The sequence below is a fragment of the Pelophylax lessonae genome (assembly GCF_965119305.1).
Source record: "Pelophylax lessonae genome assembly, chromosome: 13".
NCBI classification, from domain to species: Eukaryota; Metazoa; Chordata; class Amphibia; order Anura; family Ranidae; genus Pelophylax; species Pelophylax lessonae.
Genome location: NC_138780.1, coordinates 133,297,669 through 133,325,497, shown reverse-complemented (window position 1 = coordinate 133,325,497; position 27,829 = coordinate 133,297,669). Strand labels below are relative to the sequence as shown.

Here is a 27,829-nt window from a genome sequence, read left to right as displayed (position 1 = left end):
ATCCCACCGGCTACAAACAGCAGAGGGCAATGTTTAGGCTGAAACTTCCGGTCTGCAGCTGTGCGCTCTCTAGAATAACTTCCGTTCGGAGGCAGAATTGCACGCTTGCGCAGTGAGGGCGGCCGTCTCCTAGCAACCAGAAGAGCGACTGTAGCAACTCAAAGATGGTGAGTGGCGGTGTCGTTGTCTCCGTTGTGTCGGTGGGACGGCGCTGTGATTGGAGAGGAGCCCGAGGCCTGTGCCGGGCCTCACCAGGAGTGGGGTGGGGGTGGGGAGGATGGAGCTTTGAACCACTCCTATTTTCTCTTGTTATTATTATGAATGTTGTGTGATGAGGAGAGCTCTTCATACCATTGTTGTTGTTGAGCAGTAAAGAGAGGAATGGTGAGTAATGAAAGCCTAACTCCCAGGAGAGGTAAGGTCCTCCCTTGTAGTGGGGCTGCCCCTGCACTGCAAGGGTTAAATCCTTATTTATGTCCTCTTGGACCAGGGGAAGCAGCCATTTACCTGATCCTCCACCCTTCCCAGTCTCCACCATTATATAAGAGCGCTCCCCACAGTCGCTTCTGGTGGCCTAGCTTCCTCTGAAGTCATCCATACCAATGCAGGGCCCATATCCCTGCACTGGATGTGAGGACACACAGGGACAGTCCAATGGCGGAGCGCTAGAAAGGTTTGTCTGCCTTTTCCAGCAATGCACTGGATGGCTCTGCATGTCATTGCACCGCTGTACGGAATGAGCGCTCGCTGTGCCACATTTAAAGCGGAGTTCCACCCAAAAGTGGAACTTCCGCTCATTTGCTTCCTCCCCCCTCCGGTGCCACATTTGGCACCTTTCAGGGGTGGGTACCTATTTTTGACATGTACCCTTCCCCCACTTCTATTTACTGCGGCAGGTTGGCTCTATGTGAAATCACGTACCTGTATGTCATTTCATGCAATAGCCACTAAGGGGCGCATGCAACGGCCGAGGCACAGTTGTGTACTTATTGGACACAGAGAATGCTAATCAGCGGGTTTGACGGACAATCCAATGTCTGACTGTTTCCCTCGATCGTTCCCAGGAGAGGCAGTACGGCGATCTCCCTATGTAAACAAGGCAGATCGCAGTTCTGCAGGGGAGAAGATGGAGATCTTGTGTTCCTGCTAAGCTTAAAGTGCCACTAAACTCGTCAGTTTAAGTGTTTCAAAAAACAATTCCATTCCCGGCACATGCTGGAAATATGACTGTCACATTGCTGTGCTCTCACCAAACTGTCAATCCATCAAATGGCTGCTGTCATAACTGATCACATGTGCAGCACCAAGGCAGTGGAAGATTAAACAGAGGCTCTGATAGGCAGTTTCCTTGGCTCTAAACCATAGGAGGGTTTACTTCCACTTTAAATGCATAGTTCACCTTTACCAAAAAACTGCCCGATAATGCAGATTAGGGGAGTCTATAGATAAAAACACACTGTGCCACTCTGAACAAAGTTCAATAATTCATTTACTTCCTGATCTGTAAACTCAACAGGAAGTGGGAGGATGTCCTTCCAATGTGATGGACATCCCCTTTCACACAGCTGTCATGGGAACAAGTCTCCCCATTGGAAGATTTCCCATCTATCCTTGTTATGGTGGCACTCTAAAATTTAGATGTAACCTTACTTTCATTCTGGGTGACATTGGTGATCAGGACAATATGAAAGGGCGAATCTTGCTTCACAGTGGTTGTAACCCCTCACCATCCTATCCCAATGGTTCTTGGCCTTTAATTACACTATAAGGTACCAGTGACCCATAATGCTGAGATTGCTCTGAGCTCCATTGTTCTGTACTGTTCACAACCAGCAGTTACATTCAGTGACTCCAACAGCCATATGTGTGTACATGTAGGTTCATTATGGTACCAGTATCTGTTTTCATGTTCATATAGGGCTACTATGGTACCAGTATCTGTTTCCCTGTTCATATAGGGTCACTATGGTACCAGTATCTGTTTTCATGTTCATATAGGGTCACTATGGTACCAGTATCTGTTTCACTGTTCATATAGGGTCACTATGGTACAAGTATCTGTTTCCCTGTTCCTATATGATCACTATGGTATCTGTTTTCCAGTTCATATAGGGTCACTATGGTACCAGTATCAGTTTTCCAGTTCATATAGGGCTACTATGGTACCAGTATCAGTTTTCCTGTTCATATAGGGTCACTATGGTACCAGTATCTGTTTTCCTGTTCATATAGGGTCACTATGGTACCAGTATCAGTTTTCCAGTTCATATAGAGTCACTATGGTACCAGTATCTGTCTTCCTGTTCATATCTATGGAATCTGTAGGCTTTCCACAGCAGCATTAGTATTTTGTTGTACTCTAACATTCCATGTCTATAGTAGCTGTAATGTGTGTGCATATAGACTAGTCATGGCAGAAGCTTTGCCTGTGTATATAAGGCCTCTGTATCACCAATGGCAGTTGTGGTTGGTCCCTGTGGCACGGTAGTTATGTTGTCTGTGCATAGAGACCTATGACAACCAGCACATTGTGAAAAGAGATCCTTTTTGATTTTTAAAGAAAACCGCTAACAATTTATTTTCTGTGCACATAAAATTTAATTTAAAAATAAATTGTCAAACTTGATTTTTCTTTTTTTTTTTTTTTCTTTTAGGCCAAAGCAACAACCATTAAAGATGCCTTGGCCAAATGGGTAAGAATTTCTTCCAGTGTTATTTTTTTTTTTTTAAGCCAAATAGAACATTGGTTACAGGCAGTGTGGACTGATTAATGTTCCCCGCTGTGCAGACATCTGTATGAGGTTGGTGAAAATATTGTATGATTAGAAATGCATTTATTGGAAAATCTGGTGTGGATCTTTCAGTTACAAGTCTGCATGAATAAATTCCTGACAAGTCACAATAACAGTATAACTTTACAAATGATCTGTATATTTTATCAATAAAGTACATGTAAATCTAATTTGATAAAATCTCAAATAATCTTTTTTCATGTTAATATAATTCTGAAAATCAGTTTTAAGGTTGTTTAAGTGCCGGTTCACACTAGCGCGCCACGACTTCGGGGGCGACCTGTGAAGTTGCGTGCACCGCGACTTCGGCGCGACTTGCACGGACTTCATATAATGAATGTCAATGCAAGTCGCTCCGATGTCACCCCGAAGTAGTACAGGAACTACTTTCTAAGTCGGAGTGACTTGAGTCACTCCTATTAGAACGGTTCCCGTAGCACTGCATGGACCGTGACTTGTCAGGCTGACCAGTCACCTGACAAGTCGCGGTAGTGTGAATGGGCACTTAATCTACAGCTTTCATTAAAACGATGGCAATTCCCTATGAAGATCTTTGTTCTGACACTTCCTGTTTTAGGGTGTCAATATTTTTGTTGTCTTCCATACTGACTAGTCATCTAAGTGATTCTGTTTCTTTGCTGAAGCAATTTATTTTCTTTTAATTTCCTCTATTTTATTGGCAGTCCTTGAAGTTTTAAAATTTTTTGGAATAATTTTATATAAATTAACTTTTTTGTCATAAAGATTGTTTTATTTTATTTTTAGAGATCTGTTCTAAACTTTTCTAAACAAAAATACCTTACAGAATGTTCTAACCCCGTCTCCTAGATTTGCTTTGTCATTAAAAAGCAGTCCTTGTGTTCCAGGAAAGTGACTGCTTATAGGCTGAGATGATGTAATTAGCCTGCTGCAGGTAGGAGGAAGCATTTCCTCAGTCTCCTCTCCCCCAGTGATCAGAATGTAACATTGTAGTTTTGTAGCAAATCACAAGGTGAGAGGCTGCAGAAAGGGCTGACCTACAGTATGTCAGGCATTTATAACATAGCCAAGAACTGCCCCGTCACCAGGATTTTTTTGATTGTATCATCTCTGAGCTGGCATCTCAGTCCAGGAAGAAGAGGCTGACCCTGGATAATGCCTAAAGAAAGATGACGCCATCCTTCTGGGGGAGAAAAAGCAGTGGAAGGCATTATCAGTGAGAGTACTCTGATCTTTGTGAGAAGTATCCGATTCCTGGAAATGTTACACATACACATCACTTCTAATAATATGTATATTGCTATCGGTTACTAAGCTTACTTTAGGCCCAGTTGGTCAAATGACAGCTCTCAACGTCAAAGTTTTTTATTCTCTGAGTTCTCCAGATAGCTTGGCCAAACAATACTTTCAAGTAGAAATATCAGAACACAAAACCTTTCCAATGCTGTGGGTCTTAGTCATAAAGACAAATCCAGAAATCCAAAATTTGGAATTTGTTAATGTTTTAAAAACGGATATTTAAAGCCCAACTCTGGGATGGGGAAAAACCCACCCTGCAGTGCCCCCAGGAGAGCTAAAGAGACTCCTATCATTTTTAGCAAAGGAACCGGCCATCTTGGCCTCTGCCTAATCTTCAACTGCCATGATGCTGCGCATGTGATCAGTTATGACACCAGCCATTGGATGGTTTGACAGTTGGGTTGAGAGCACAAGCAATGTTAGTTACATTCCAGGCACGTGTCAGGAATGTAACTTTTGAAACTGTTAAATCAATGGGTTTTACTTTCACTTTAACCCCTTGCGACCGTCCCACATATACCTACTGCGGGGCCATGGCTCCTGTACGCAGAACCATGTACGTGATTCTGCACTTTGGGGTCTGGGGGGTGCGCGCGCACCGCCAGCGACCCATTCCCTCTGTGATTGGACACAGCAGGAGCCAATCAGTGGGTCAAGCGGACCAGATGATCATTCCAGAGAGAGGCAAAACGGCGGTCTGCCTATGTAAACAAGGCAGATTGCCATTCTGTGACAAGGGAAGATAGAGATTCTTTGTTTCTGCTAAGATGGAAAACAGATCTCTGTCTTCCCACAGTTAAAGCACCCCCCACAAGGTTAGCAAGCACTCCCTAGGAACACATTTAACCTTTTGATTGCATCTTATGTTAACCCCTTCTCTGCCAGCGTCATTAGTAAAGTGACAGTGCATATTTTTTTTTAATCACTGTATTGGTGTCACTGGTCCCCAAAAGTGTGACTTAGTGTCCGATTTTTGTCTGCCGCAATGTCCCAGTCCTACTTTAAGTCGCTGATCGCTGCCATTACTAGTAAAAAAAAAATTAAAATTCTATAAATATACCCTATAGTTTGTAGACTGTTTTGTACAGCATCGCACGATTGCACAATTGTCAGTTAAAGTAGCACAGTGCCGTATCGCAAAAAATGGCCTGGTCGTGAAGTAAACCTTCCGGAGCTGAAGTGGTTAACCTTATACCATGCTCAAGCAATGTCCCCTTCTGATCTCTGCCCTGGGCTGTGTGCAGTCCCTTGGCAACATCCTATACGATGCAGGGCTATTAAGGAAAGACAGGTGTGCAACCACGCTGCGCTGAGTGGCTTTTTTCCACATTGGAAGAATGCCAGTCACCACTAGGACATAAGGAAAACAATTGTTTTCTATGAGTCCTATTCACATTGTAATGCAGCCCAGGGCTAAACTACAGTGAGCTGCGATAAAAATGCGCACATGCTGCATTTAATTGCTGTATTCTGGGTGGGATTGCATGTCACTGTACAGTGACATGAATAAGGTATCACTTTGCAAACTTTAAAGTTGAGGGGGAAAAAAAGGGAACTGTGTGATGTGCTGAACATGCATCACACCGCCCCCAGCTGCTGGGTCACTGCAGCTGGAATGTTAGCTGCCTCACACTAAACCGTTGTGCTTTAGTGTGCTGCAGCTGTGTGGGCTGTGTGAACAGGTCCTTAACGTAAGTTGAAAAATAACAGATTTAGTGGCTGGATCACCAGGTGAAAGAAAGGGGAAAATAGCCTAAGCAAAGAAAACTAACGAGCCCAAAACACAAGGATATGGGAAATGGTATTCACATAACCACACACCGGTTGAACTGGGTGGACTGATGTCTTTATTCAACCTTTTCAACTATATATTCCCAATCACATAAAATGTTTTTTTATTTTTTTCCCCGTCCAGGAAGAAAAGACAGGACAGAAGGCATCTGAAGCAAAGGAGGTTAAGCTGTATGCACAGGTCCCACCCATTGAAAAGATGGATGCATCTCTGTCCACATTGGTCAATTGCGAGTAAGAATATCAGTTGCTTTCCAATTGTAGCTCATTTCATCAAGCTTGGGAAATCCACCCACAGTTCTTACCAGCTAGTCTTGACATTTATTTACCTTTTAAAATAAAATGTATATAGGTGTATACCATGCAATAATAAATACTTGCTGACCATGCTATAGCCGAAAGACAGCTACAGGGCGGTCCTATAGTTCTGGGAGGGCATCAATAGACGTACACCACCCCCCATGTGCCTCCTGCGGCGTGCATCGGGCACGATTTGTGACCACTGTGTCCTGATCACAGATCAAAGAAAAGGGCAATCACAGCAGCTCTTTACCATGTGATCAGCCAATCATAGCTGATCACACGTAAACAGACTTGCTGGTTATCGGCATTCCTTTCCTACCACGCTGTGTCTGTGAGAGGAAAGGAGAGCCATTAACTGGCAAGCCTGTCAGGACATCATTTTCACTGGTAATCTGACCCCCCCCCCATCAGTGCACATCTGTGCAGAAAAGAAAAATTACTTATTTTCAACATTTAATAACGGAAACAAAAAAAAAACTTTTGGTCATTTTGTTAAGCAAAAAAAAAAAAAAAAAAAAAAAAACAGGTGGTGATTAAATACCACAAAAAGAAAGCTCCATCTGTCTCAAAGAAATTCTACAAATTTTGTTTGGGTACAGTGTTGCATGACTAATTGTCATCCACAGTGTAAGAGCACTGGAAGCTGATAATTGGCCTGGCCTGGGCAAGAAGGGGATAAGTGTCCAGTAGGCAAGTGGTTAAACAATGCAAAAGTAGCCAAAGCATCACTTTTGTCTTATGTATGTGATTACACAACAGGAAGCCATGTTGTTAGGTCTCATAAAGATAACACTGCACATAAGTGCACAATGAATGATTTTCAGTAGTTTAGAACAAGGCATGGAAGGAACAGAGATGGATATCTTCATCTGTAGGAGTAAAGACGTCCATCTCTGCCCCTCCCATGAGTTCTTCTAAACCACTGAAAATCATTCATTGTGCAGTGGAGACCAGTAGCGTCACTGGGCGGGTGCGGGGAGGGCGGTCCGCACTGGGTGACACCCGCCAGAGGGGTGACACCACCTAAGCCTGAACCTCCTCCCAACCTTCCTGAAATGCCCGCAGCGTGTGCAGGCAGCGTGTGCAGGCAGCGGGTTGTCTACACGCCGCGGCAACACTTTGTATGTTGGCCGGGATGTCTCTCCAGCTGCCTGCAGTCTTCTCTTGTCACTGTGTGTACGGACTCGGAGTACACTGAAGCCGCCCCTCCCCTTCTTGCTGTGATGTTTACTTCCTTTCCTGACTGTACACAGAGCAGGAGGGGGAGGAGGCACACCACGCTGCTTGAATTGCATTCTCCGTCAGGATAAGAGAAGCTGGGACAGATAAATTGCAGGTAACCCTTCCACTGCTGGCACTTTATCACTGGAAGGGATCATCCATGTTCTTTTTAACTTAAAAAAAAATTGAACTTCAACAGTATTTTACATTTAGGAGAGTGCTGCTGTAATAGGTCATGTACTATGCATCCAGTCTCTTGTACACTACAGAAGCATGCTCCCAGTCTCAAACAACCCCTGTATAATGTCCGCAGTCTCTGTCCGTCTCCTGTATAATGTCCGCAGTCTCTGTCTGTCTCCTGTATAATGTCCGCAGTCTCTGACCGTCTCCTGTATAATGTCCGCAGTCTCTGACCGTCTCCTGTATAATGTCCGCAGTCTCTGACCGTCTCCTGTATAATGTCCGCAGTCTCTGTCCGTCTCCTGTATAATGTCCGCAGTCTCTGTCCGTCTCCTGTATAATGTCCGCAGTCTCTGTCCGTCTCCTGTATAATGTCCGTAGTCTCTGACCGTCTCCTGTATAATGTCCGCAGTCTCTGTCCGTCTCCTGTATAATGTCCGCAGTCTCTGACCGTCTCCTGTATAATGTCCGCAGTCTCTGACCGTCTCCTGTATAATGTCCGCAGTCTCTGACTGTCTCCTGTATAATGTCCGCAGTCTCTGTCCGTCTCCTGTATAATGTCCGCAGTCTCTGACCGTCTCCTGTATAATGTCCGCAGTCTCTGTCCGTCTCCTGTATAATGTCCGCAGTCTCTGACCGTCTCCTGTATAATGTCCGCAGTCTCTGTCTGTCTCCTGTATAATGTCCGCAGTCTCTGACCGTCTCCTGTATAATGTCCGCAGTCTCTGTCCGTCTCCTGTATAATGTCCGCAGTCTCTGTCCGTCTCCTGTATAATGTCCGCAGTCTCTGACCGTCTCCTGTATAATGTCCGCAGTCTCTGTCCGTCTCCTGTATAATGTCCGCAGTCTCTGACCGTCTCCTGTATAATGTCCGCAGTCTCTGTCCGTCTCCTGTATAATGTCCGCAGTCTCTGACCGTCTCCTGTATAATGTCCGCAGTCTCTGACCGTCTCCTGTATAATGTCCGCAGTCTCTGACTGTCTCCTGTATAATGTCCGCAGTCTCTGTCCGTCTCCTGTATAATGTCCGCAGTCTCTGACCGTCTCCTGTATAATGTCCGCAGTCTCTGTCCGTCTCCTGTATAATGTCCGCAGTCTCTGACCGTCTCCTGTATAATGTCCGCAGTCTCTGTCCGTCTCCTGTATAATGTCCGCAGTCTCTGTCCGTCTCCTGTATAATGTCCGCAGTCTCTGTCCGTCTCCTGTATAATGTCCGCAGTCTCTGACCGTCTCCTGTATAATGTCCGCAGTCTCTGACCGTCTCCTGTATAATGTCCGCAGTCTCTGTCCGTCTCCTGTATAATGTCCGCAGTCTCTGACCGTCTCCTGTATAATGTCCGCAGTCTCTGTCCGTCTCCTGTATAATGTCCGCAGTCTCTGACCGTCTCCTGTATAATGTCCGCAGTCTCTGACCGTCTCCTGTATAATGTCCGCAGTCTCTGTCCGTCTCCTGTATAATGTCCGCAGTCTCTGACAGTCTCCTGTATAATGTCCGCAGTCTCTGACCGTCTCCTGTATAATGTCCGCAGTCTCTGTCCGTCTCCTGTATAATGTCCGCAGTCTCTGTCCGTCTCCTGTATAATGTCCGCAGTCTCTGTCCGTCTCCTGTATAATGTCCGCAGTCTCTGACCGTCTCCTGTATAATGTCCGCAGTCTCTGTCCGTCTCCTGTATAATGTCCGCAGTCTCTGTCCGTCTCCTGTATAATGTCCGCAGTCTCTGTCCGTCTCCTGTATAATGTCCGCAGTCTCTGACCGTCTCCTGTATAATGTCCGCAGTCTCTGACCGTCTCCTGTATAATGTCCGCAGTCTCTGTCCGTCTCCTGTATAATGTCCGCAGTCTCTGACCGTCTCCTGTATAATGTCCGCAGTCTCTGTCCGTCTCCTGTATAATGTCCGCAGTCTCTGACCGTCTCCTGTATAATGTCCGCAGTCTCTGTCCGTCTCCTGTATAATGTCCGCAGTCTCTGTCCGTCTCCTGTATAATGTCCGCAGTCTCTGTCCGTCTCCTGTATAATGTCCGCAGTCTCTGTCCGTCTCCTGTATAATGTCCGCAGTTTCTGTCCGTCTCCTGTATAATGTCTGCAGTCTCTGTCCGTCTCCTGTATAATGTCCGCAGTCTCTGTCCGTCTCCTGTATAATGTCCGCAGTCTCTGTCTGTCTCCTGTATAATGTCCGCAGTCTCTGACAGTCTCTTGTATCATGTCTGTAGTCTCTGACCATCTCTTGTATCATGTCTGTAGTCTCTGACCATCTCTTGTATGTGGGAGGAATTTTGCCCTTTCCTTACCCCTTCACTGAGTTACACAAAGTTGGGAGGTATGATTAAGCAGTGACAGCAGGCTCTTTTCCTCGCTCAGTCACCAGAGAACAGGTAGCGATCTGCGGGCTGTCAGTTTATCTTCCCCACTTCCCCCCTCTTTTCTCCTGTCAGCAGTGCAGGAGAAGAGAGAGCGGCTCTCATCTGATTGCCGCCCAGCTTACTGCCCGGTCTGTTTCCCTTCACGCTGGCCACCGCGGAGGGCCAATTAGAAGAGACTAGGGGGCATCATGGGACATGTAGTCCCGGAAGATTGGTGGCCCCATTTGTTGTCCACAGGGAGCAGACCACAGCCCCCAGAATGCACTCTGCTAGGGGGAGAGATTGAGGACTGGGAACCTGGGAAAAAGCTGAGGGAGTGAGTGCTCCACCATAAAGAGGACTGTGCTGGGGTTAGTCAGAGAGAGCCATACTGCCCAGCACTACCAGAGAGAGGGCCACACTTCCCAGCACCACCAGAGAGAGAAAGACTGTGTCACTGCCAGGGTACAGATGGGCTACACTACTGACCAAAGTCAGCCTGGTTAACCCAGAGGAAGCGAACGTATAACCGGAGGGATCACTGCTGCAATTTTGCTGGGTCTGGCAGGATGGCCTGTCAGCCATTATCCGTTACCGCTCCTAGGGACTGAGCCATTAGGAAGTGCCTAACCTGCTATCCTGTAGGCCTTATTGACCGTCGCAACCTGCTTCAAAAAACTTGAAGCTGCTGCCCGGCCCAAATATAGGGGGGGGGGGGGGGGGTGACACCATGTTTTACCGCACCAGGTGACACCAACCCTAGTGACGCCACTGGTGGAGACATAACATCATGATCAGTGAGGTATTAATACTAAACACATTGTCATTAAGGTTATAAATATTGAGTTTTCTATCCCACAATTTACACCGCTCTGGCTCAGAGAAAATGAAAGGGAAAAGTTGTACTTTCAACTTGATTTGAGGCTCTTTATTTCTCCAGTAAGTGCCGGTTCACATTTGTGCGATCACATAGATCGCATGTAATTTGGAGCATACTGCTCCTAAAATTACATGCGATCTCTGTGCGGTGTAAATTCAGCCATACAGTTTGTATGGCTGAATTCGCACCGCAATCGCACCTAACACGCACAGGACCCAGAATTGGATCGCATGGTTTTTAACACTAGTGCGATCCGATTCTGTGCGAACTTTCAGATCGCACTGCGATATGTGATCTGATCTGGGGGTGTCATTAACCTTTAATTGACACCCCCAGCGTATCGCATATGGCAGTGTGAACTGCCAGGGGTGCGGATGCGATGCGGGAACACGCTGTATATTCGCAGTGTTCCCGCATCGCACAAATGTGAACCGGCACTCGGTCAACATTTTTGTTTTCCTAAAGCAAAATACATTCTCTAATATAAACTACACTCTCTGTGGATTTCACAGACCCTGTGATCCATGTGCACTAAGATCTGTGGCTGCGGAATAGCCATCTTTGGAATCCATGTAGAACGTGGATGACTTCACTCGTAACCAAGTTTTCCATTTTAGAAAAGTTTTGTAAATCTTGGTATCCTCCATATCTCTCCATGTTTATTCAAAGGAGAATCTATACAGAGAACAGATTTGACGATAGCAAGCCCCTGCCAGTACTTGTAGGTACTTCTTACTTTCCACTCTGTAGGGGAAACCCTCAAAACTCATGGGTTTCAGTAACATTTTGACTGTTGAAGCCAGATAGAAAATTATTTATTAGACAAACATGTAGGTTTATGTTTGGAGAGCAATTCAGTTACATACATTCTGTTGGTTTGATAAACATTGCTCTAACTTTCTAAAGACTTGTATTACAATTTATACATTCTGAAGTGGGTGGCACCTAGCTAACTAAATTCTTTTGAAGTCCCATTTGAGTCTTTGGTGACATTCTTTGATATGCGGATGGTCATTAACATAGACATGTCACTTCCAATGCTTGTTGGCTAAACAGGTCTTCAAAGGTTGAGATAGCAATATTACAGCTGGAGGTGTAAATGGCTTTTGAACACAACAGCAGTTATACAATATGACTTCTCACAACATATACATCCAATATATCTTATTAATCATAAATACATGTTTGATAAATAAAATTGCTGTTCCCTTTTCCTCTTCAACTCACTACTCTTCCACACTCTTTGCCTGCTGGAGCTCCCCTGAGAGTTGGCATGTAAATTCTGGATTAGCTGTCTGTTAAAGCTTGCCTAGCTCTAAGGACTTTCTACCCCCAAACCCACTTGCCCCTAGGTGGCAGTGCTAAAATTTAGCTCAAGTTGAATTGAAAGATGCATGGAAGAGAGCTTTCCACCCCCCCTATACCCAAGGCACCAGTGGGGAAAACAGGGTGGCATGGAAGGGAATGAAAAGCAAGTTCAAGCATTGGAGAGTGCCTGCTATGCATTGAACCTGTTACTTTTCCCTAAATAAACATATTATTTAGCATTTTTGGGGAATTTCCTCATAGAACTATCCCATCTCTGCTTAAATATTTAAATTCCAAGAAATGAGTCATACACTGTGTCCTGCTTTTTTCACTGACGCCCTCTCGTTTAGTTTATATATTCTGTAAATTATTGGTTTGTCAGGTAAAGCAAGGTAACTTTCTTCTGCTTTCATTTCCCAAGTCTGGCAGCAAAAAATTCTAACTGGTCATAGCAATAATGGCCTGTGTATGTGTGACACTTAGAGCAGCTAATGTTGAAGGACTGAGCTGCTGAAACCTGTATAAATGGGTTCATCTTCATTACAGTACATCTTCTATTCTTTAACAAGGTACACAATTCAGAATGAATCTAGTATGATTTTCCTTTTTTAATTGTTAGCAGATATCATAGTTCGTACTCAGTAACCCTTCATAAGAATTGAATTGGGGTGCATAGTGTTCAGCAACATTCTGACAAGTGACTGTGTCATCTAGTTGGCAAAAACTTCATTTTTATAGGGCAGCAGGTTAATAGAGGGCAGCACCAAGCCTCAGAATTAATTAAAGGAGAACTATGGCAAAACCTATTTTGGCTATACTTTTCTAGGTCACAGGCAGTTCATTTTGCACTCTTGTGACCTGTTTTCAGCAGACAGCCACTTTACAGTTGGGATCTACTCTGATGCCTGGACCAGCAGCTGGCTCAGCCTCTCAACATGCCGCTGGGAGCCTGAGCCAGCCGCTCCCACCCCCTGGAACAGCCTAAGCCAGTTTTCAGTCTCAGAAGCGCCAGGGGACAGATCCAGCATTGGATCAATGCTGCATCTACCTAGGGGAGTATAGTGGGTTTTTTTTTTTCTTTTTCCAGAAACCCATAATTCTCTTTTAACTATTTGTGATAACTTTTTGTCCTATTTTGCTTTTCTCTCCTGACCACCTCTGAGCATTTGTTACAAAATTGAGCGAGAAACCTATAGGGGGGAAGGGGTGCAAGGGATATTGAGAAGAGGCAGAAGACTCCTTATAGTTCAAGAAATGGTAAACCATCTCTCCTTTCTCTTGTTTGGTGGTCTGAACAGATACAAGGTAAATTGGCATTTAGAGTAATCCACATGCTGTGCTGTTGCCATGATAATCACTTCACACAAAGGGCAGGCTCTTACAAAGGTTGTCATCATTCAAGTGAGCCTAGGGGCATATGGTATCTAAATAGAGCTTGCAAATCTTCATATATGTATTATTCTCTCTTTAGGAAATTATCTCTTTCAACCAACTGCATTGAAAAGATAGCTAACCTGAATGGCCTGAGTAAGTAAAACATTTCCACTTGTTACTCCAGTTTAATAATGCCAAATTCCTGTTTTGAAACACTGTCGTATGCATTAGACGATCCCTATTTAATTTATTGTGGTAATCCTTTGACAATTTGGGGTTTGGATGGGCTCACTACAGGCCGTAGCAAGCAATATACATACTGTATTTGCTTCTTCTGCAATCTGATTGCAGTTGGATACATTGTAGGGATCCCTGATTGCATGCACTCTCCAAGTGTGTAGATCATTTATATCAGGGGTCTCCAAACTTTATGAACAAAGAGACAGTTTACTGTCCTTCAGACTTTACGGGAACCCGGACTGTGGTCATTGGGAGTAGACATTGTTCCGGCGCCAGTGGGAGGAATAGTGCCCCATCGTTGGTATCAGTGGGAGAAATAGTGCCCCATTGTTGGTTTTAGTGGGAGAAATAGTGCCCCATCGTTGGTATCAGTGGGAGAAATAGTGCCCCATTGTTGGTTTTAGTGGGAGAAATAGTGCCCCATTGTTGGTATCAGTGGGAGGGATAGTTACCCATTGTTGGTGTCAGTGGGAAAGTTAGTGCCCCATTGTTGGTGTCATTGGGAGAAATGGTCACACATTGTTGGTGTCAGTGGGAGAAATGGTCACACATTGTTGGTGTCAGTGGGAGAAATAGTGACCCATTGTTGTTGTCAATAGCAGGTATTATGCCTCATTGTCACACATTGTTGGTGTCAGTGGGAGAAATAGTGACCCATTGTTGTTGTCAATAGCAGGTATTATGCCTCATTGCTGGTGTCAGTGGGAGGAATAGTGTCTTGTATCAGTAGGAGGAAGGGTGCCCCAAGGGCCAGATGAAGGCTAGCAAAGGGCCACAGTTTGAAGACCACTGATTTATATAGTGCTAATGTTGTAAGCAAGTAGGTGCATGAAAACATGCACAAGGACCACCAGCGCACAAAACAGATCACAAAAGTCCAGGCATAAGGATGGTATCTTCCACTGGATAATCAATATTCAGGTGCAAGCAGGATTGGACACCTAATCGGGGATCTGCAACTTGGCTGCTGCTCTTATAAAGATAAGGGATGTCTCCAAACTAGAAGAAAAAAAGGCACAGCTAAGTGCAGTATTGTGAAATTTGAATCAATAATAAAACTAAACAAATGGCCACTCACATATGCAGGGCAAAGCGATTAAAGGAATCATGTGGAGATGCCACACCGCCTCTCATGCAACCTGAAGTTCAGCTCAGCAAGTCCGCAGGAAAATACCACTGTTATAAAGTCCCTCGTGCTGATGGGAATGTGGCTGGTTCAGGGAAGCCCCATGATGTCATACAATCAAAGGGGCACGCCCACTGGTGTTTCCTTTGATTGGATGATGTCACGGGGCTTCCTTGAGCTTGAACTTCAGGCTGCTTGAGAAGCAGTGTGGCATCTCCACATGTGATTCCTTTATACGCTCTACCCTGCATATGTATGTGAGTGGCCATTTTTTAAGCTTTATTACTGGTTAAAATTTCAATGCTGCACCCTTTTTTATTTTCTTCTTGTTTAGTGATCATGTTGTAAAATGTAATTTCATATCTTGTTGCTTATAAAAGCCTCTTGTCTTTCAGAAAATCTTAGAATATTGTCTTTGGGAAGGAATAACATAAAGAATTTGAATGGACTGGTAAGAGATTCCTGACTTCAGTGATAGGAAACTTAAAAAGTTTGTAAAGTCAGAAGGTTTTTTTTATCTTAATGCATTCTATGTATTAAGATAAAAAGCCTTCCTTCTGTATGCAGCAGCCCCCCTAATACTTACCTGAGGTCCATCTAGATCCAGCGATGTTGCAGCAGTATCTTGACCATCCGGGACTCCCCTCCTCATTGGCTCACGCTGCTGTCCATAAAAGTAATTTAGCCAATGAGGAGAGAAAGGGGCGGGGCCAGGCCACACCTCTGTGTCTGAATGGACACAGAGCTGTGTTTCGGCCCGGGTGCCCCCATAATAAGCTGCCTTCTATGGGGGCACTCAACAGGAGAGAGGGGCCAGGAGCAACAAAAAAGGACCTGAGAAGAGAAGGATCTGACCTGCTCTGTGTAAATTAACTGCACAGATCAGGTAAGTAGAACATGTTTGTTTTTTAAATAAAATAAAATAAATAAATAAGAATTTACAATCACGTTAAAGATGAACCCCTGCCCTGCCTTAAATCTTTAGCTGATGTACAGCTTTTACTGTTGATCACACTGCAGTAACTCTCATACTCTACACCAGGTATAGACAAACTGTGGCCCTCCAGCTGTTGCAAAACTACAAATCCCATCATGCTTCTGCTTGTGGCTGTCAGTCTTGCTTTGCCTCATGGGACTTGTAGTTCTGTAACAGCTGGAGGGCCACAGTTTGCATATCCCTGCTCTACACACTAGAAGCTCACAGTGTGCAATAGAAGCAACCCATTCCCCAATAGCAGCTGTATCATTTCCTGAGCAGAGTAGGACCAGCATCATCTAGCCCCTTCCTCCCCTGCCTGTCAGTTACCTGTCCCATTTTAGGTGTATGGATGGCTGCGCTGTCATTTACAGCGGCCCTGTGTCACACATGTAAGACTTCTCCAATCCTACTGTTCCTCTAACAACTTAAAAATATTGGCTTTCCCATTTCTCATTTCTCTGGATGCTGTGCAGGCGCTCAATGTCCTCTTTATAAACTGATGACATTTTTGGTTGTTAGGACCCGGGTATCTGGAAGGTTGTAATGGTACACAATAAAAACCCGTGGCTTTGTGTAACTTAAAATTGGGCTTGATCCATCCACTGGCTTGTATACAATTTTGGGGTATTTTGCCAAGTCACCCCTGAAGAAACCTAAAGGCTCCCCAGGGTGCCTGGGGATCCTGGTTGAAAAAGGCTGTTTTTAGCTGCACTATTTGGTTTCACATATACGTTAAAGTGATACTAAATATACAAAGTTTAATTGCCACTATCCCTTCTATTTTTATGTATAAAGATCATGCCACTGTATTTAATATTAATATAAAAATGCATCGGAGTACCTTTTATTTAATCATCATTTTTCAGCAGTCCCATGAAATTTCCTAGGTCTTTCCTGTCCTTAGGGAAAGATCTGAGGGGTGGTGTCTAGTACTCTGCTGATGTATGCTTTATAGCAGAATAGGATGTCTGGACTATAAATCTGGGTCACATGACTTTAAAAAAAACAACTGATTTCAGTATATAGAGAATCAAAATAAATAATCAATAGCTATAATCCCCTATTAATGCATATGTACACTGCAGCTGGACATTAAGACCCACCCGTCAAAAAAACAATAATGCAAATTCCCAGCTCATTTACCAGCCTGCCTGAAACAAGCCGAATTAACCCTAACCATTCATGTTAAAACAAGGCATTTTGTTTGCACACATTTGCAAATATATGCATAAGTTGCAGAGGACAGATCATGGCATCCCAGTATACTGCAGTCCTAAAGCTATACATTGTGAAAGTTATAGCTCATATATAATAATGGCTAGATTAAAGGCAGGTATGCAAAATGCAATGTGTGCAGGGAGTCTTCCTCCTTTGTTGCCCAAAACGAGATACTTGTGCTATTTCTCACTTATGTTGCATTGTTAACAGAATATCAGGTGACTGTACTGGTCACCTGATAGGTAGTTACCATGAGCAGCACAAGATGACTGAGCACCATGTGTGTTATGAGACCTCTTGATGAACTGTGACATGCCTGTCAGGATTGAGATCTGAAACCACTACCTCTGCTTTGTCCAGCAGTAGCTTTTCTTGCTAAGCCACCTAAAATGCTGACCAGCATCGTGTATGATTTCTTGGATAATCTTGCCTTGTTTCTGGTGAACCTTGAACTCGTTACACCTCCCATGAAATTCCCTTATAAGCCATGCCTTTGCACTTCCTGTTTGCTAGATTATTTACTCTCTCTAGCCAATATCTTGCTCCTTTGCATACCTGCAACTGTTCCAGCCTCCACTACCACTCGTTACTGACCTTTTGGCTTGTTCCTTGACTATGCTTCCTATTGATCCCAACCACTTATTACTGACCTAGCTTATTTACTAACTACACTTCCGCTTGATCCCCACCTGCTATATCCGCTACTGGACCCCGGCTTGCTCATTTCCTGGTGGGATGATCCTGAGGACCATGACCTTTTACTAACATGCAGCGCAACCCATCTCCACCATTGGGAGCTCTGGTGAATACCAGTTGATGCTTAGACCTCCACACCTCAGATGAGCCTGTGTGATCCACCAGGGTGACCTGCTTGTGTATTTTTCCAGCTGGTTGGTGGGAGCCTCTGTACTACTATAGCTACTGGTCTCTGAGCCTGAACCCTGACTGTAACAATGCCTCACTATCTTAGAGAGTTTCATGCCCCCATTACATCTTCCTATTATATAAACATAGCTTTAAGTGCCGGTTCACACTAGGTCGCTCCGACTTAGGGGGCGACCTGTGAAGTCGCGTGCAGCGTGACTTCGGCGCGACTTGCACGGACTTCATAAAATGAATGTCAATGCAAGTCGCCTCCAGGTTGCCCCGAAGTAGTACAGGACCTTTGTTCTAAGTCGGAGCGACTTGTGTCGCTCCTATTAGAACCGGTCCTGTACTACTCAATGACCGCGACGGTGCATGACTTGCCAGGCTGACCAAGTCGCCTGACAAGTCGTATTAGTGTGAACCGGCACTTATCCACATTACACAGGGCCATTTTTTTTATTTATAGCTGAAACCGTCTCTGTGTTATTGCATCTTCCTGATCTCTATTCATACACCTACACATTTACTTGCAGGAAGCAGTTGGAGAAACCCTCGAAGAGCTATGGATTTCATACAATTTAATTGAAAAATTAAAAGGAATTCATGTCATGAAAAAGCTGAAAGTACTCTATATGTCCAACAATACAGTGAAAGACTGGGGTAAGTGAATTCAGAAAATGGGAAGTTGGACATGCTGGACAGATTTCAGGCCTTAGTTAATTTATGTGTGACTATTTATTTTTTATTTGCACCCCAATGCACATACCTGTTCAAAGCATACTACCAAGATACTAGCTGCATTGCTTTGTGGCGTGCTGGGAAAAAAGTGAGGTGTGTTTTTTGATTGTATGCACATTGATGGCCCATTAAAAAAATAAAATAAAAGGGCCTGTTCAATGCAGCCTACGTTCTGCCACATAGCATGTGCACAAGTGTGAATGAGCCAAAAAAAAAGAGTTATAGCTAATGAATTTAATGTGTGCATTGAATTCCCTAGCTTGAAAATATTGATGGTGCAGTCTGGGGTTCTTGAATTCCTGGGGTGTTTTACAGCTGCGGATTTAAACATTTTGTTTTGTTCCTTTCAGCGGAATTCTTCAAACTGGCTGATCTGCCATGTTTGGAGGACCTGGTGTTTGTGGGCAATCCCCTTGAGGAAAAACACACACTGGAGGGAAATTGGGTGGAGGAAGCAACAAAACGTCTTCCTAAGCTGAAAAAACTGGATGGTAAGTGTGAACACTGCAACAAATCATTACAAAAAGAAAACAAAAATTTGTTTTTTTTTCATGTGAAGAAACATGCTGGCATGAGCTGTGTCTAAAGCTATACCCAGATACTCTAAGACCTCTTTCACATGAGCACACTAGCCAATGCGAGGGCCATGTTTGCCTGCAAAGGTTTTCATGCATCCCCGTGCAGGCAGTCCCATTCATGTCAATTGGAATGTAGCGGCTGCAAGGACACAATTGTTGCGCCCAATTTGACATCGGTGCACGACCCCAAACACAGACAGTGTGTACATTTGGGGCCATGCACCCGCAGCTGCATGGCTGTCAAATTGGGAGTAGCAGCTGTGTAAGTGCAGCCACTGCGTCCTAATGGGACTGGTGGTACAGAGAAGCACAGAGCTATGGCGAGCGCTATAGTACACCAGTGTGATTGAGGTCTAAATGATGAGTTGGTTCCAGTGAAAATTTCTGAAAGATCTGGATCGCCTGAACCGCTTAGACAATCAAAGCCATGTTGTCCAAGCCCACGTCTATTGTTCCCTCAACATGAGGTAGTCTAACTGTCGCACTGTGGAGATGCCACAAGGGTTAATACTGGGGCAAACACCTTGGTGAACACTCCAGGTGCAGCTGAGAGTCCAAAAGGCAGCGTAGTGCCCCACAGCAGTGGTAGCCGCTTTATGGCAGGCACTGCCAGATTCACAGTGGAAGTGGAAGACTTTTTTTTTTTTTTACAAAATCCTTTCCAAACCGAGACAAGGCTAATAAGTGCTTGGGGGGGGGGGGGGACCAAACACTTATCAGAATGTTTCCAGTCTTGAGAGAGAGAATGTTGGAACAGTGGGTGCAATGGGAGAGGCTTTCCAGTCCTAGGTCCAGCTGTGGTAGAAGCAACAGGGTAATCCTTTAGTTTCATAATGATGCACACCAAAATAAGAGCCAAAAATGCCTCTTATCTTAATGGGAGTAATAGCAGTGACTGGGACTGCTAAAACTAGAGCATTGCAGAATTACAGGGCTTAGTAGCCACTAAGGCTGTAAGTAGGTCAGATACAGAAATTGAGGGAGAAGGTGCAGGAGCACCTGCTTGTGTCCTCTTGTTATCAGAGTTGGCAAAAAACTGAGTGATTTGGGTCATAAAGTCTTCCATGACTGTAGTAAATGTCAGCTGGAAGGGACAGAGGAACTAGCTACACCCGCTGGAGTCAGAGGACTGTCATTTAGGATATAGACTCTAGGATTCAGGCTGCAGCTGATGGCACCATTAGGGGGCACACTGCAAACTACAGAGACATTACTAGAGCGCAGGCTGGCGGCACCTATTACAGCGGGAATATCTAGAATCGAACATGTTGCAATTGTGTGGCAGTAAGGCAACTTTAAGGCAAGGCCGCAAGTACTCACAGCTGGTAGCAGGTGAGTGGGAGGTGACCACACCCACTGTAGATGGGAAGCAGGAAGAGATAGAAGCTCCACGTGGCTCTTTACAAGCAGGAGCAGCAGCAGGGAGATGCTTCCTCGATATATAGTGGAAAAGCGAGTGCAACACTACATCCAGCAGATGTCAATGCTCCGTCTCACACTGTTAACTGTTTCTGCGTCTGCGATGCAAACCAACGGGAAAGGAGAAATTTTTCTAAAAAGCATCCGGTGACTTATGTATTTGAGGTAGCTACTGGTGCTCAGCCAAATTGGCTCATTCATAAAGCGAGGCAGGGCCAACGCTGAGGCAATGCCAGTGGCTGTGGACCTGGAAAGCACTCTGCAGTTGACTTGTTGCCAAGATAAGAGTCTGGAATGCACCGTATGCAAAACACCGCTCCCAAAGGTCACTTCTAGGCTATCCATGATATGTCCAGTCCAGGAGTGGCACTCCAAAATTCAGGAGGAGGATGGTCTTACCATATAACTGTTATTAAAGTGGCAGTGCTAGAAACGTGCCTTGATTGAAAAAGACAATATCTTGAAGAATAAGAAAAAATATTGCTAACAAAAATGAGTTAGTCTCCTGCACAGCAGAGCTGAAGAGAATCCATCCTGCTAAGGTGCTAGACAAAACCAAGACATGCTGGTAAGAGGGATTATACTGGGCTGGCCTAAGGATTTTTGTGTCTGCCCTTGTCCAATGCTCCTTTTAGGTGGACAGTATAACCCGAAGGTAAAAGACTTCTCTTGTCCCTCAATGGATGAGGAAAAAAAACAAATATTTTATTTTTAAAAATGGCAATTTTGTTACACAGTGCTTGGCATACAAAAGTTAGGGTTTACATCTTAGTAAGCATACTAAGTCATGATCTACGAATTTTTATAATTTAATTGGTAACAGCTTTAATCAGATTGTAGTCTTGTTTTCATTGTGTGGTCAGTATTCAAAATCATTTCTCTGATTGCTTTGTGTAGAGAAAGCATGCAATATAATGGAATATCGCTGATGTCTATTGTATTAGTCGTATAGTTTCTCTATGGTAGTGCTGCACTCAGGGAATCCACACTGTTCAGTGACCCATAATAAAATGACTGCCCCATCATTGTACTGCCTTATAACCAAGCCTCACTATCTTATCTACCTATATATTGTCTTACTTGTATATGACATGACCACATAAATACAGCCTTCTAACCCTTTTATCCATCTTGCTGTTTTCAGGAAATCCAGTCATTAAGCAAGAAGATGAGGAGGGAGATGATTCGTAATCCTTTTTTTTTTTTTTTCCCCCGTTTTTTCTTTTTAAATTATTTAAACTGTTCCAACACAGAAATGCCTTTATAAACATTTTTGTATATTTAAAACTTTTTTTTTTAATAGTTTACTTTTTTATGTTTTTAAATTATCAATGGCATTATTTTAAGTGTGACCTCTTTATCTGGAGGGATCAGCCTCAGCATAAGATAGGAAGTGTCTCTATTATCTATTAAAATGGAATGCAACTACAGAGAGGTGTGCACAAGCACAAGGGATCATGATCATTCCATAGGGTATTGAAATGTATGATGTATACATTCCTAATATTGGGGCTTAATCTAACCATGGGAAGGCATGACCTCTTTCTTTGTACTTTACCAATCACCAGCCAATTCAATGCAGACTTCTCCTATGTTGACCCTTGTTAACTAATAATCTGGAAATTGGTTCAGTACTACAATAGTTGCCATCCTTGTATATGCTGAGTGAAGCACATTACAGGGTAAGTCCACCTAGTAAAGGCATTTCAGCATTGTATGGGAGGCAGTGCATTAATTATTTCTTAGGGAATATCCAATGGGAGATGTATTACCACTTAAAGAGGTTGTAAACCCATAGATTTTTTTTTCCTCGCAACCTGAAAGAGAAAGACATAATGAGCTAGTATGCACCGCATACTAGCTCATTACGAAATACTTACCTTAGAACGAGCCCCCGCCGTGCCGCCCGCTTACCTGTATGACGGGCGACATTTCCAGTCGCCCATCTTCCAGGATCGCGGCATCCAGCCATCTGATTGGCCGGAGCCGCGGTGACGTCACGCGGACGGTCACGGCACGGGACTCTGAAGGAACGACATCAGCGGCCGTTCCTTCAGAGCGCATGCGCCAGTGACGTCACTGGCTGCATGTAAGGTAAATATCTCCTAAACGGTACATGTTTAGGAGATATTTACACTACCTATAGGTAAGCCTTATTATAGGCTTACCTATAGGTAAAAGTGTCAGAGGAGGGTTTACTTCCTCTTTAAGTTCCCAGTTCCACACCTCCTTGCTGTCACTGATAGCCAGAGTAATTTAGTTCTTTTTTTCAACATTTCTTATCTTTTGAAATAAGTCAAGCCACCAGCCGTGACATTAGGACCTGATTATGACTGTAGTTGGTAAGCAAAGCCCTTGACTGCAGGTCTACTGAGCTTGCACTGAAGACCATGAGAGATAAAATAAACTATTGATGGGATAATTCCTGTCATCTTACCTTGGCATGAAATGTCTAGCTTAGGTGGACTTACACTTTAAATATATCCTTAAAGTGCACAAACATTTTATATTCCTTGTAGAAGTATATAGAGTCATATACTAGAGTTTTCAATACTACAGAGTTTAAGATTATTTTTTTTGAGACAGAAATGTGAGAAAAGGTATTCCCACTCATGTGAGCAGTGGCTATGAATATCAGGTATGTTATTTTTGTATTTCTAGCTAGTATTATCTGCATTGTTTCTACAAAAGAGGTTTGGGTGGAGGCGCATTGGAAGAGTGTGGAATAAAGCCTAATTTACATGGCTGATAGTTTTCATACAACTCACTCCCAGCTGGGCACAGATATTGACTGACAAGTGGTCTAAATGTTATCCCATCGATTTTTATTGCAATCACCAAAGATTGCAAATTGTCAGTCATTCCACTGTTGTAGTCAGTTGCCTCTGACTGTGATTACAAGCTTAGCCTTTAAAAGTTTAATGGGGAAGTACAATGTATTTTTAGGGAACTACCTATTTTGCATTGTTACTTATAGTATACTGTTTGATGTAGTTGGTGTGTTTTTTTTTTTGGCTTGCATGTCTATTTTTGTAGTTGATTGTATTAAATGTTATGATTTTGTAGACCAGCCACTAGATGGATCACTGCATTCCTCTATAGTCAATAGAAAATGGTCTGCATCTGCGTCAGAATCTGAAGATCCTGCAGATGGAGGGGGAAACGTTTGCGGCTAGCAGCATCAGAACAAACCGACTGCACTTTTTACATCAGGCTTTGCAGAAAAACCGCAATCTCTGGCTGCAACTGCTAGCCGGAGGGTCCCGCGGTCATTTCCAGGGGGTCTGCAGGGGTTATTTTATCCTGGGTCTCCATTTTGCAAACAAAAAAAAAATTTTTTTTTGCACTATCCCTTTAAGACTGCGAAAAACGTGGTCTCCCCATTATTACTGCGGACCCTAAAAGCCTGAGCAATGTCTAAATATAGCAGAGCAGGAGAGGGAAACCTACAGGGGACCGTCAGAAACTTTCCTGGTCAGCGTCAAAATGAAAGTAACACAGAAGAAACAGGGAGAGGAAGCAACTCAGCCTCAAGCATAGGGAAAAAAAAAAAAAACTAGCTGCATGCCAGTCCTGCCTCTGGACCACAAGAAAATGGCTGCTATACATTCCTAATGGGGAATTTCAGAAAATTGCTGCCCATACAAACTAATGGGAACTCCATCCCCCGCAAATATGTGCCGAAAACCGGTCACTTTATTACTGCCCCCCCCCCCCAATGGTGAAAAACCCACAAGGGGGGGGGGAGCAAGGGGTATGCCAGTTAGGCTTCCAGAGTGCCGAGGGAGCCGCTAAGGTCCGACCATTCCAGGGGGGGGGGCCACGCCCACCCTGCGACCTCCAGGGGTAGTGGGGGGACATGTTACTCACTATACCGTGGTATTAGGCGGGCGCCACTCCGAAACAGATCACCTCCCACCTGGGATGGGGGTGCTGTTAGCCAAGGGGAGGCTGCAACTCAGGGCGTTCCAGGCCATCTGCGTCCCGGCGAGATGATCCACACTTAGGCTCGTCCCCATCCATCAGGGCACTATCATGGCGAGGCCTAGTTCTGGACTATAACCTGCTCACGCTCGATGGCCAGGCTGGGAGACCTTATGGATCTATATTGTCCAGTGTAAAAACCACAGCCAGCTGTTACTTGTAGTTCCTCTGGATCTTGGTCCTCAGGAACTAACTAAAAAAATCCCAAAACTTTCCTTGTTACAGCCAAGACCGAAGTCCCAGCAGGGAGCTAGGTCCTATCCCTGTCACTAGGCAGAGGAAACTGTTTGAGTATAGCAGAGCCTGAGGGGTTATGCCTGCTGGGACCGCCCCTATAGGAGTGGATAAGCCTTTTTTCCGCCTAGTGGGAGGAGCATAACCCTATAGTCTATGATTAAGCAGAGCTGCGTCTGTCTATGACCGAAAATCACCTGAAAAGAATCCTGTTGGGCCTGCTTAAGGCACAAGCATTTTGTAACACTAAACAGGAGGAATAGACTATATGTATAATGTGGCTGCCACAAAGTTCATTACAATCTATACAGGGAAAAAATAATTTTTTTTAATTACATTTACAGCAAGCCAGTCTTTTTTTTTTTTTTTTTTTTTTTTTTTCTTAAAAATGTAAAATACTACATAATCCTTTAAAACTTTTGTTTCGGTATCAAAGACCTTCCCAAAGCTCTAAGCCTGAATACCGCCACCATTTATAAAATGACCACACTGACTTGAATGGGGAAATCTCCTGACCCACCATCCATACAATCAGACTGGGCTGGTGTCAGACACTTTCCCACTGGGCTCCCCCCAAACTCCTTGGATTGAGTACTTATTCAATATGTTCAAGCTGTGGGACGGAATGTGTGCTGTGTTTGTAAATGGTTGTATTTTTCAAATGCCGCATTTGTGTCAGCGGAACCGAACAGATTGTCTGTCTCAAGTACCAAAGCTGGTCAATGTAGTATTTCTTCCTGCATTGTATTGATAATGTCCTGCTCTTCTTCACTGTTGTGATTTAAAGCCTGATCAGCACAATGAAAAGTGAGTACACGTGTGTGACAATAAAGGTTCATTCTCTATTTCATTTTCTGAGTGTTCTTTTAAGTGAAACTTAAAAAGAAGAACGTAACCACTTTAAGACCGGACGATTTGGCTGCGCAATGACCAGGCCACTTTTTTCAACTCGGCACTGCATGATTTTAACTGACAATTACGCGGTCGTACAATGCTGTACCCAAACAAAATTTACGTCCTTTTTTCCCCCACAAACAGAGCTTTCTTTTGGTGGTATTTGATCACCTGTGTGATTTTTATTTTTTGCGATAATAATAAAAAAAAGAGCGAAAAATTGACATTTTCTACTTTGACGGTTTAAAAAATATCCAATATATTCAATTTTTGTCATATATTTAGGCCAAAATGTATTTAGCTACATGTTTTTGACAAAAAAAAAAAATTATCAATGAGCGTATTTTTATACATTTTAAGACCGGAAGATTTTACCTGACCAGGCCATATTTTGCGATTCAGCACTGCGTTACTTTAACAGGCAATTGCGCAGGCAGGCAGGGGCGACGTTGTACCTAAATGAAATTTCCGTCCTTTTTTTACCCACAAATAGAGCTTTCTTTTAGTGGTATTTGATCACCTGTGCGATTTTTAATTTTTGAAAAAAAAGAGCGACAATTTTGAAAAAAAAAAAATATACTTTTCACATTCCGATATATAACATTCCCCAAAAAAAATTTAAAAATCAAAATTTTAATATTTTAGGTCAATTTGTTTTTTGCTACATATTTTTGGTAAAAAAAATCGCAATAAGCGCAATTTAATTGGTTTGCGCAAAAGTTATCGCGTTTACTAACTATGGTAAAGATTTGTCATTTTTATTGTGGTTTTTTTTTTTTTTTTTTTTACTAGTAATGACGGCGATCTGCGTTTTTTTTTTTTTTTTTTTTTTGCGGGACTGCGACATTGTGGCGTACAGATCGGACCCCTAACTGACATTTTTGACACTTTTGGGGGGACCAGTGACATTACTACAGTAATCAGTGCTAAAAATATGTACTGTTACTGTAATAATGACACTGGCAGGGAAGGGGTTAACACTGTTGGTGATCAAGGGGTTAAATGTATGCTTACTGACGTGTGGGGGGTTCTGTGACAGAGACAGAGATCGCAGGTTCAGCTATGCCGAATCCTGTAATCTGTCACTGTCTGTCACAGAGAAGATCCGCCTGCTTTGTTTACACAAGTGGGCGGATTTTCTTACTCTTTCCCCGACGATCTGGACCGACTCCCGCTGTGTCTAAACACAGTAGGAGACAGGCAGGAGTCCAGTGACATAGGTCTACGTGGCTGGACCCAGGGCTGCCACTGTGCCCCGGTAGCAGCACAGTGAGTAGTCGGAAAGTGGTTAAAGTAGAACTATATGCAGAACTTTTTTTCCACCTGTCCAGTGGATCGGATTGGATGAGAGGGGACAGGTGGTCCGTTCTCATCCGATTCCCCCATAGAGAGCAGCGGGGATCTGACAGCTCCATCTCCACACAAAGAGCGGAGACGGAGCTGTCATCCGCCTGCTCAGGAGGGATCGGCTGATCGATCCCCCACTGAGCAGAGGCGCATCATGTGAAAGGACCCTAAGGGACAGTTATAACCCCCCCTGTCAGTTTATTTTTTGCCATCCGTGTCCCATTTTCGTTCACTTCCTGTCCCAATATAGCCAAACAGGAAGTGAGAGGAAATCTGCAAATTAGGGAATTACTTGGGGTCCCCCAGGTGACCAGAACTAGTGTCCCCATTGGAAGACTTCCCCTCTATTACTTTTCTGGGGACAACCCAAAATTTGGGATTTTCTTTCATTTTAACTTTCAATGATAATGGTACACAGGACAAAATAGGGTACATCTTCCCTAACAGGGGCACAGACAGCAATACAAACTGACAGGGGTTCCTATCCCTCTCCACTGTACATGACATCGCAACTATCCGGGTGACTTGTACTTTTTTTTTTTCAGGAAAAATTGGGCTTTTATTTGGTGTGAAATGGTAATGGATATCTCCTGACTTATTTTTTTTTCAAGGTCAAACTGTCCCAAAATGGTAAAAAAAAAAATAATCTTTTTATAAAATTTTGTTGTAGGTTTCTTGCTTTTACCATATAACCTATCATCAAAGAAAAACCCAAAATAAATTCTCTCGCTCATGTCAA

At 43.8% G+C, this 27,829-nt stretch overlaps 1 protein-coding gene across 2 annotated transcripts; it reads left to right on the top strand.

Annotated features, from left to right (window-relative positions):
- The first annotated feature begins 85 nt into the window (after positions 1-85).
- DNAL1 (dynein axonemal light chain 1) lies at positions 86-22,363 on the top strand. Of its 2 annotated transcripts, none has more exons than XM_082275500.1 (8): positions 86-167; positions 2,655-2,693; positions 5,986-6,095; positions 13,564-13,619; positions 15,228-15,283; positions 18,430-18,556; positions 18,985-19,125; positions 21,776-22,363. In XM_082275500.1, the coding sequence occupies exons 1-8, from the start codon at positions 165-167 to the stop codon at positions 21,820-21,822; spliced, it is 579 nt and encodes a 192-aa protein (XP_082131626.1). In that variant the 5' UTR covers positions 86-164; the 3' UTR covers positions 21,823-22,363. The 2 variants fall into 2 exon arrangements, with proteins under 2 accessions (XP_082131626.1, XP_082131627.1); XM_082275501.1 differs by lacking the exon at positions 86-167 and adding an exon at positions 198-384.
- The last annotated feature ends 5,466 nt before the right edge of the window (positions 22,364-27,829 follow it).

Excerpts from the sequence above, each read along its gene's own strand:
- DNAL1 (XM_082275500.1), top strand. Across the intron at positions 13,620-15,227 it reads AGCTAACCTGAATGGCCTGA|AAAATCTTAGAATATTGTCT; the intron begins GTAAGTAAAACA and ends CTTGTCTTTCAG. Across the intron at positions 18,557-18,984 it reads CAATACAGTGAAAGACTGGG|CGGAATTCTTCAAACTGGCT; the intron begins GTAAGTGAATTC and ends TGTTCCTTTCAG.